Here is a 10,744-nt window from a genome sequence, read left to right on the forward strand (position 1 = left end):
TCAATCACATTTGCTTGAGGAAAGAGAAATTACCTTCATACGTCAACCATTTCCAGTAGGGCTTATGTGCTGCTCTCACATTCTGAATAGATTCAACAGCACTACAAAAGAAACCGGATTAACAGAATCAGGAATAATGAAAACAGAGGAAACATAACTTACCTCAACAAAAAAGCAAAACCAAAATATCCAACTGAAAATGAACAAGCTCTGGTCTCTCTTCCAAGAATGCAGAACAGAAAAATAAAGAGAATGAAAATCAGTGGGCAGATAGCTTGGAAAGATTAGATTTAAGAGTCAAAAAAGAAAAGAGAAGAACACGTGCAGCATGTACGCACATTTACACACAATGAGTGAAATCCCAACCCTGCTGCTGGAACAAGCACACCTGTCTGAGTTCTCCTGTCTGTCCACGCCTGCCAGAGATTTTATCTACCCAACGTAAAGATTTAATTAGAGTCACTCAAATGCGAGACAATCTGTTCAGAAACCAAGTAAATCACATTCCCTGCTATTCTTCGTGCTGAAATCTTCTTTTTATTACCACTGGTATTTGCAGCACTATGGTCAAATGGTCCTATTATGTTAGCTATCATACATAATTCTACTCATTAAATCCAGAAGAAATTCTGTGTACTTAGAGATTATTTTTAAGGTATTCAGGAGCTGGACTGATATACTGGATAAATATGTAAGCAACTCTTTATTACCTAGGATGATAGCAACTTGAGATACCACAGTTGCTGGAGAAGAAACAGAGGACACACAGGGGCTATGGGATGTGCTGACAGCAAAAAAAAAAACAGCTTTGCTCTGTGAGTTTACCGAACACTACTCAGCCCACAGCCCATGTGTATCTCCACTGCTTCCCTGGCTGATCTGATTCCGAGTTTTAACTAACACAGCCAACTGGTAGGTGCTGCCACCCAAGTGCATGAGGAGCATTACTGCTGGAAAAAGCCCAGGGCAGCTACTGAAGTGGGAGAGAGACTGAGGACAGAACATGGAGACATGGAGGAGGTAGTACAGACAGGTAGAGAGAAAGACACTTTTGTGATGTGGGACTGATTCAGGCCCAAGGTTCAGAATGCTTTACTAGGTCAGATTAACACAGTCTTAGTGTCTCCAAAAAGAAGTTAGACTTGAAATTTAATTATCTTGGTACAGCTCTACACCATCAAGTGCTTTTGCACCCAAAGCCTCAATGCTCCAAATTCTAGAAACACAAGGATTCATCAAGTCTGGCTCTGCAAAGCATCAGCTCTCACTGATGAGAGAAAGGTTAGCTCCAGCTTTTCCTGTACTACAGCAATTGAAGTGGCCCTGGGGTCTGAAGAACTAATCCTTGCAATTGCATACTTTCCCAAATAGTGGCTGTCACTAATTGGCATTGTCTTAATTACAATAGGATTGTCTTAACCTTCAATGAGATGGATTTCTATAGGATAACAAGGCCCAAGGATAAAATGGTTTATGGTTTTATGCTGTAAGATATCACAACTTCAAATAATTTCAGACAGAAAAGTATACAAAACTGTACCTTGGATGGGTTGTTCTAGAATTCTTTATATGCTTACCTTAGACAAGGTGCCATTTCTCCCGTTATTTGAGGTACAGGATCTCCAAGCAAAGTTTTTACAGTCATGCAGACTGATTCAGCCAATGATTTCAAGTGGTATCCACCCTAAAAAAAAAAAAAATTTGGGTCAACTAAGGGACAAGTACTTTTAACACCTCTCTGAATATCATATTAGAAAATAAATTATACTTTTGAAATATATCTGTATTTACAGAAACGAAAGATAATATGAAAGTACATCTAAGTCAATGACTTTCAATATGAAAACAGTAAGTTAGTGGCTACCTGCTGTACTTCACTGGCATCTCATGATTCAGCTCACTTCATCATGGTTCAAATAACTTCAGAAATTACTCATGACTTTGACATGAAAACCTTGGGAACGTATGCCTTCTCCACTCCCATTCGCAACATGCCATCTTCAACAATTCTTGTGGAAGATTCCTTAGAAGGCAAATGCTATCACTGTCCTCTAAAGTGTCTGCATAAGAGAAATCTCATACGGCCTGACACTTTTGGTTGCCTAATGGTTTGGCAGAATTTAGAGAACAAAATAGATTTAGACTGCTAGGTGGTATGCAGGAAGCAATCTATTACCTATGGAGCAGTCACATCATCTGTAGTAGGAGTGGATGCTTATTTGCACTTCAGCTAGTAGACAAAAATATCTATAATAACCAGCTGGAAAGGATGGTGGAAGAAAGGTCATGCAAAACAGAGGTCAAGTGAATCAACTAATTTGCAGTTCACTCTTAGAGACGTGGTTGGCAGCAATATTTCCACACACTTATTTACATGAAAAAACACCATTTTTCTAATGTGCAGCAGAAATAGGGAGTTCAAATCTAGATTTCAAAAGGAGAAAACATTTTTAATTGTTTAAAAAAGAATAAAGAAGAGCTCTTCAAGAGCTTGCATAGAGGCTTTTCATCAAAAAAGAGAATTTTGTAAATGCTCCATTATTAAGTAAGAATATATTTAGGTTAAACTCTCCTGGAATAAGCCATATTTTTTAAATCATTTGTAATGCAATCTATTCACTAAATACATTTTAACGAGTTTGGGACTCTCCACAGCAGTAGACTAGTAACTGTTGACAAAAACTGAACAGATTTGAGAAGGATATTTTTTTGAATGATAAGCATATGGCTCCTCTGTTTCAAAAGTTCAAGATGTAAGAGCACTGCCAAATCTTAGCCATTTTTGCATTCCTGATACTCAAAACAAAGACTAAAAAAAAAAAAAAGGAATTATTTCATTATGAAATTTTGCTTCTTAGCTTCTAGTTTGCTCTAAAATGGCTCTTACACAAAGACCTTTCCCATGGGAGTACATTTTAAAAGTCTTTACCTCTAGGATGACACACAGTTTTCCATTAGCTAATTGCATCAGGAAATGGGTAAGGTGGGCAAAAACCTCAGGAGTGGCATTCATCTGACCCTAAGTCAAAGAAAAATTTTTAAGAAATGAAACCTTGAATCAAAAACATTGGTATGAAACCCATATAAATATAAATATATATATATACACACACATACAAACACTTGTATATATACATACACGTATCTATAGGATAATCTGTCTTTACATTTTTGTAGTGTTTCATACATGCAAACATGTATTTTTAGCTTGATCAAACTGAATTTCACTTATCAATCACAGGAGATTAAACAGGTAGGAGGAATATTTTCTGAACAGATTTGTGACTGACAACACAAAAACCATAAGTTACTTACTTCGGGGTCTCCAATTCCAGAATCATATCCAGAGGAGACAATAGCCAGTTCAGGATCAAACTGTTATAGAATAGAGACAGTTATAGCACATTCTTATGTCCTATTTTCAATTTTGTACCGATTTCAACTGTACCATGATCAACTGTTATTTCAGTTACAATATGAACACAAATAAAGGTTCTCCTTGAATAAATTACCCTTTTACACTATTTTCATCCCTGCCAGAGAAGTTGCAGATCATTATATTGAATATTTAAAAGCTAAAATTCCGTAACACTATTCAGTTCACCAGGACATCATACCAGCAGAAATAATGTGTTAACTCTACTACTGGCAGTTACTGCTTTCTATAAAATATTCAACAGTACCTGCTTAAGAAGCACTTAGGAAGCGGTCTTAGGCAGAAAAAAATTACCTCAAAAGCCACTGGAAGCAATACATGGAAAAATGCAGCAAGATAATCTGAATTTCCCATCCCAACCTGAAAAATATGAGAAACACTGGTTATATTTTCCTGTTGGAATGACAAATTTTCTAAGGTTCTTCAAGACTTTAGGGAAAGATAGTAAAAGCTAAAGATTAAGGAATGTTACTAAGTCCTGTAAAATAAACTCCATTTAAGTCAAGTACATAAATATCCACCATTCTTAATCTTAAGAATGAGCTTCAGTTCTCTGCTAAACAAGAATGGATGTAACCATCTCCTGAAACACTTTCCAATTTGATGGCTAGGCAAGATATTCAAGTAAAAATGTATGTGTAAGTTTTTCTCTCCCTTCTATTTTTTCAATGTTATCACATTCTCAGCAACGTTTTTCAGCAGACATTCCACTGACAGGAAGGATGTACACTCAGCTACGACATCTACCAAGCAAGTGAAGCAGTGCACTCTCTCAGAAAGTGTTACATAAAGAACAAAAGACAAAGCTATTACACTTGCTTTGTTGTGCTGTAAACAATATTTACCTTATTCCAAGGCAAATTTATGTTAAAACCTTTTCCTTTTCCCAGACCCACAGCATCATAATCAGATTCTTTGAGTGATGGCCAGAATTCCTGATGTTCATAACGATGCCAGGAAAAGTACAAAACACTGAAAATAAAAAAAAATAAGTCCAATTTGACAAAGATTCTGAAAATGACTTTATATCCTGAACCTGGTGACTGTATTGCCTGAAAGCAAGAAAATAAAACTGTCCTTTCTCCTTAGTTCTCTTAAAGGACTTGAACTGTGAAAATCTGTACAGTAGGTCCTATGTCAAAATTAACCTAAAATGTAACCTGCTAAAAATGTCTTATATGCATGCACTTCATACAGATCAAAGACAAGGAATTTTCAAGGAATTTTCAGAACAGCACACTTGTTTCTAGAACCTACTTACATGAATTTTCCAAAAATAATATAAAGCCCACATATTTTATCCAACTACTATTTGAAGACTTTATCTGAGAGATTCCTGAATACAAAGAGTACTCATGTATTACCTGAGTACTGGCAAATCAAGGTAATCATATTGCTCATTTTATGTTTGTTATTCTTTAAAAAAATGTAAATCTGTTCTACTGGATTTTAAATTTTTCCCTCTATTTTATAACAAGTAAAAAACAGAGTGACTAAAATAGCAAAGCAAATGTTTTGCAAGATTTTAGTTTTAGAAGGTTAAAAAAAATCTTATTCGCTACAGACGCAAAACAATCTTTAAACAGCTAACATTAAAAAAAATGAAATATACAAATTTTCAAACCTTGGATCCTCTTCAAATATATACTGAGTTCCTTGCCCATGATGCACATCCCAGTCAACAATTAGGATTCTGTATTGAAAACAAAAGAAAACATTCAGTGGAAGAACCACAGCATCTTAATCTACAAAAGGTACAAATGAAAAATGTTTTTCTGAACCAAAAGGAACACTCTAGACAATAATCTAAACCAGTACAATGTCAAACTGTTACTTGCATATGAAAGGCTTCTCTAGAGTCAACCATGCACTTACCTCTGTAGACCATATTTCAGTTTTGCATATTCTGCTGCAATAGCAACATTGTTGAACAAACAGAACCCATTAGCTGCATTTCTCTGGCTGTGGTGACCTGGAGGTCTGAACCAAAGTTTTACAAAGTTAATAACAACGAAAGAAACTCTGCCAAGAAGTGAAAACTTTCTCACACATTTTCCTACCTTACTAATGCCATTCCATTGCGCCCTTTTCCTGACATCACAGAGTCCACCAGCTGCAAAGTTGCTCCTACTGCTAGTCTGGCACAGCGGTAAGTGTTCTGAAAAAGAGAAACTCATAGTTGTCATCAATTACTCATCAACTTAAACTAATCACACATCACATGCTTTAGCATCCCAACAGTGAATTGTCTTGACATAATTCTACCCAACTGAAACTGTATGAAGACAGTTGAAACAGGACTTTACAACACAGGTTCCAATGTGCTTTCCATTAGGATTACCTGTGATCACCATAACCTTTATAAGGATGTTCTCTGTGGAGCAGTTAAGAAACATGAGATGGACATATTGAGCAGACTAATATGGCATCTTTGAAAAAAAGAAACAAAACCACACAGAAACAAAACACAGAAGACTTCATCTTCCTTACTTGGCACAACATTTAAGAGCAATTGTTAGCAAAATGTGATTAACAGGTCACTAATTGTCTACAGTGACATTAAGTGACAAAAATAGAGCTAAAATTTGAGTAGTGCACTATACTGGCATGATACAATTACAGAATAGATGACAGGACATTTAACCAATTTAAATTACAGCATTATACTAAACTTGAAACATATAACAATAACATCATAAATAAATGTGAGACTAAATAGCAAAAATTGTATTGCCAATTTTCCCCTACTTGACATCTTAGTGTCACTCAGATGCGATAACACAAATACTTGTAACTCCCAAGAGAGGAAGCAGTTTAATTTACACACCGGATGAAAGAAAAAAGCATCATAATTTTCAGAGACTCTTTTCAGCTCCTCCTCATTCATTGTCTGAGTGCTTTTTGCCACTTTCAAGTGCTCTGAACTGCAAAGGAGAGACAGATTAACACAACACTTAACTATGCAACTAGAATTTTTTTTTAATGTAGAATGCAACAAGAAGTAACAGAATATGTTATGATGGGCTTTCTGTGGGGCTTCAGGAGTCCAACAGGTACTCTGGAATGCTAGATGTAGGATATAGTGAAAAAAATAAGGAGCTCTATGACAGCAAGGGTTCTTGAATGTCTTAGAAGTACAACATTTTTCTCTCTTTTTCAGTGGTAAGAGTAATTAGTCTTGCTTTCAAAAAAAAAAAAAGACTCTTTGTTCATCATGCAGCAATCTATTTTGTAATCCATGCTATATATATACACACCACCTCAACAAGAACTAAACTTTGATTTTGACAGTCATCAGAGTGTGAATTACAACTTTGAGAATATGCATCTAGTTCTGTCTTGTTCTGTGAAAAACAAACTTTTGAGTGAATCCCTTATTAGGTGTCTACTAACTCCCTCTTTTCACTGGTTCAAGAGTGCAGTAAGTACTAAGGCACTAGCATCAATGTTCCCCCAATTCTCTGTCACTGATCTCCTGCCTTTCTGTAGTGAGCTGGAAATGGAGGATGATGGCATCCCATCTGTGACCTAATCCATATATGCATTCCTCTAGGTGGATAACACCAAAGTAGCCAGAATTTCACAAAAAAATGAGACATACTAGTGCAGCCTAATGGAAATAAACAGTTGCTTCAAAACAAAGGTATTAACAGGAATAAAACCATATGAACATGAATAACTACCTACTTACTAGTTTAACTTCAGCAGCAGCCTCATAACTAACCGTGAGCACAAATAAAATATTCCTAGAAGAGTTATAAATTTGTTTCAATCTAAAAGTGTTTTGGAGTGTATTATCTCTACCTTACCTATGTAAACCAAGACAGTGAAGTGATTTGCTGCAATCATCTAGTAGGAGCAAATCAACTGAAAATAGTGATCAAGCCTCTTCCATACCCAATCAGCAATGTATTTACCGTGAAAATAAATTATATTGGTACACAGCACTAATTGCAGTCTAAGAAGCATGTTTTTTAGAAGAAATACTGTTTTGGAACCTGAAAATTCAAGAATGACTTAGGATCAAGCTATGGTCCTGTTCATAGGTGTCAGGGCCCTGAGTACATCCCTTCCCTCCTGGGGTTTGGCTGCTGTGTCCAGAACAAGCAAAGACAGTGCAGCTGGTCACCTTGAGAGAGAGCACTAGAAGGAATGTCAGCAGAGGCACCCTCCAAACAGCTCTGCTAAGAAGCCTCAGCAGATGCTGCTCCTCCTTCCCTTGGCTCTTGTTTCCAAGATAAGGCTCTTTCTCTTGGCTACACTGCAGCTGTGTCGTGTAGCAAAGTCTGTGTTTGGCCACGCAGCCCATTAATCTGGACCTGGACCCTGACCTGTGCACTGACTCTCCAGCTTGACTTCAAACCTGCCGTGTCACTATGGCCTCGCTGGGCAGACTAAACTCATGGCTGAATCCAGGTACCATTGCTGGACCTGTGCTGGGGATTGTGGGATTGTGGCCTTGTCCACAAAGCTATTGCCTCTGCCTGCTCTGTCATCACTCTCTGCTCCAGATCCCTTGCCTTTTGGAAAAGGCTGCCCTTGCCACTCCCTGACAAGGGCAAATGAGCACACAAGCAACATGCAGAATCATCTGCAGCTGGCTGCAGAACCATCACACCGAGGTGACAAGTGCCAGAGCAAATTTCATTGCCATGACTGCCCAGAACAGACTGGCTGCTGTTCCTCCGACATCCACCTCTCCATAGAATTCTGTTTGGTCCATTTTATCTCAAAGATGCTTAAGAAAGAAGAGGTTATTATCTTTCTAAAGAAATACCCATTTTCCTACACTTTTCAAGGTCTTGTCCCGGTTTTTTTTAGAAGTTTACTTTTATTCCTATGTATAAATGAGCATTCGTTGCCTAAGATCCCAAAGAGTGAAAATGGGCGTTTAGTGGGATAGCAGATTCATAATTCAGCACCTACACCATACTCAACATTATTCAACTAATTTTCAGTGTGACACATTTTCCATTGAAATCAATGGAAGTCACTGAATTTTGGAGCAGCCCTTTTCAAATGGATCAAAATATGACCTGGACGTACAAGTTCTGCTGTTTCATTGAGTTAATCTGAATGGTAATGAAAGTTAAGTTTCAGACCTGTGAACCAACAGGATCTCCTCCTCGCTTCCTTCTCTGGCAGGCACATGGACACATCTTTCCACAAGGTGATAACATTTAAGCTGCTCATAGGAGGATGAAAGTCTTTCTGGCACTTCAATATCACAAACAGGACTGAAAATAAACAATAATCATATTACTATAATATCATACAAGCACAGCTAACAAATACACTTCATAAAGCCTCGCTTTCAACTCCCCATTGTAAGAAGATTCATTACCCTCAAAGATGGACATGTGAGAGTAAAAGAAAAATAAAATCTTCGAACACTTTTCGTTTTGGAACCAAGTTAGAAATTTATTCTAAAATATGTAAGAAAAAAAATAGTTCTTTAAAAAAAGCCAACCTACATAATAGCATCTTTTTATTGTTTCCTCTCCCACTGCTGAAAGTTGCAGTGCTTAACTACAGACATGGGAATGCTGAAATTAAAAGCTGTAGATTAAAGTGAAGGTGAACAGAGGAGAAGCAGGTTTGGAAGAGAAGAAAACAACGGATTGTTACCCTGAGCATTGCAAAGGAACCGGTCTAATTTACGTAAATTTAAGTAAGTGGCATATACCAATTTCTAACTGAATTTAATTGATGAATTTCAGCTGAGTGAGTGTACCTACATACTTTTTCCAAGATCAATAATACTTTAGCTTTATAAACAATTTTATTAGCTTAAAATACTTAATTTAGGGGCCTACTCAGATGCCTCATGCTAACGCTTCTTATTAAGGCCTCTCAGAGGCTGGAGGCTACAGCTTCTCAAATCCAGCTTCAGATTATCATTACATTATCTAGATACAAATTGCACGTAAAATAAATTTTCTTCTCCAAAAGGAGAATACCTACCACTAGGTATTCCCTATTACGTTTACAAAAAATGCATTTAGTTGGTACTTTTCTCACAAGTCCTAGTAAGAATCTATTCATAAAAAGAACAGCATTGACTTACTCACTCCAAAGTAGTTTGTGAGTGGTCATCTCCTCATCATAAATCAGCACTGTTCCTGAAGCCATTGCTACAGACTGAGCAAAACAAAAATCCCAAGACACATATTTCAGCCCAGAAGTAAACTTAATCTTAAAACAGTTAGTATTATACTAGTTAGTGAGAATGTAAGTACAGAGCATATCTGCTTGCATGACAATTTTGCACTTTAGACTTTGCACTTACAGAACGAAATCAAAGAAAAACATTTAGGACTCAGATTTTGACACAACTGAGGAGCAAGGCAGCAGTGCAAAGCTGATGGCATCGACCTGGAAATTGGATGCAGGCAGGCAGGATTCACCATTACCCGAGTGCTCAAGCACTCGGCGCTGGCTCCCGGTACGGGTGAAGGGAGTACAGGCCACCTCCCCAAGCCCCCCTACCCACTCAGAGCCTCACAAGTCAGGTGGGGCTCTGAACACAGGCCTCCTCCCCCCATCGCACACCGACTTACCTGTCTCGGCTGGGGCGAAGCCAAACAGCTGCGTGAGAAAGCTTGCGTTACAAAGCCACAGAGTACGAACAACAGACCTCGTACACCACGGACAGAACAACTACACGGATGTGCCCCGTTTAAAACCCAAGCGAGGCACTAAAGAGAGAGGAAGAGGCCGAGCAGCGCACAGCGGGTGCGAGGGCAGTGCCGGCAGCGGGGCCGCCGCACCCGAGCCCCGGAGCCGCCGGAGGCCGCGGTTCCCTGGGCCACGGGCCCGCTCCGCTACTCGCCTCCCGCTGCCGGGAAGCCTATGGCAGCCTCTGGCAGCCCCGCGGCCGACCTGTGGCTTCCAAAAGCGAGGGCAGCGCGTCCCAAGCACGTGGCCGCAGCCCGGAGCGCCTGTGGGAGCCCCCACCCCGCGGCCGCCCCGGGTGTGCCGGGAGCGCACTTTAAATCCCGGTGTGGGATTTCCGCCGGCGCCGCTGTGCGCGTCACTCCCGCACAGCGGGACGTGGGCGTGGCGCGGCCGGAGGTCCCTGCGGGGTCGGGCGGGTCGTGGCCGGGGGAGTCCGACCACTCTAAGGGTTTTAGTGCGGAACTGACCCAAGAGCTAAACATCCCACAGCCCCTGACTGTGTGGTATTTCCTGACGTAGGGAGAAATAAAGTAAGAACCTGAACGAAAGGGATTTACTGCTCCATTTCAGCAGAGTGACGGGAACGTGGTCAGCCCGAGCTCCGCCTCCCGCACGCCCGGGCCCGGCTCT

General features: G+C 39.5%; 1 protein-coding gene across 3 annotated transcripts; it reads right to left on the reverse strand.

Moving 5' to 3' along the window:
• HDAC10 (histone deacetylase 10) lies at positions 1-10,540 on the reverse strand. 3 transcript variants are annotated; one of them, XM_039383518.1, is made up of 13 exons: positions 9,997-10,538; positions 9,504-9,577; positions 8,539-8,673; positions 6,264-6,360; positions 5,497-5,594; positions 5,312-5,416; positions 5,061-5,129; positions 4,282-4,408; positions 3,731-3,796; positions 3,316-3,375; positions 2,930-3,019; positions 1,578-1,684; positions 1-101 (listed from the first exon to the last, which is right to left on the reverse strand). In XM_039383518.1, the coding sequence occupies exons 2-13, from the start codon at positions 9,566-9,568 to the stop codon at positions 5-7; spliced, it is 1,116 nt and encodes a 371-aa protein (XP_039239452.1). In that variant the 5' UTR covers positions 9,569-9,577; positions 9,997-10,538; the 3' UTR covers positions 1-4. The 3 variants fall into 3 exon arrangements, with proteins under 3 accessions (XP_039239452.1, XP_039239455.1, XP_039239454.1); XM_039383520.1 differs by lacking the exon at positions 1-101 and adding an exon at positions 108-219 and having other exon boundaries at positions 9,997-10,540; XM_039383521.1 differs by lacking the exon at positions 9,997-10,538 and having other exon boundaries at positions 9,508-9,577.
• Positions 10,541-10,744: the final 204 nt, after the last annotated feature.

This window comes from Pipra filicauda, unplaced genomic scaffold (assembly GCF_003945595.2).
Source record: "Pipra filicauda isolate LSUMZ 115617 unplaced genomic scaffold, ASM394559v2 scaffold113_size4260070_pilon, whole genome shotgun sequence".
Lineage (NCBI taxonomy): Eukaryota > Metazoa > Chordata > Aves > Passeriformes > Pipridae > Pipra > Pipra filicauda.

Coding starts and splice junctions, on each gene's coding strand:
- HDAC10 (XM_039383518.1), bottom strand. CDS start 9,568: ATGGCTTCAGGAACAGTGCTGATTTATGATGAGGAGATGACCACTCAC. Junction 8,674..9,503: donor CACAAACTACTTTGGAGTGA/GTAAGTCAATGC, acceptor GTTTATTTTCAG/TCCTGTTTGTGATATTGAAG. Junction 1,685..2,929: donor AACTGTGTGTCATCCTAGAG/GTAAAGACTTTT, acceptor TTTTTTTTTTAG/GGTGGATACCACTTGAAATC.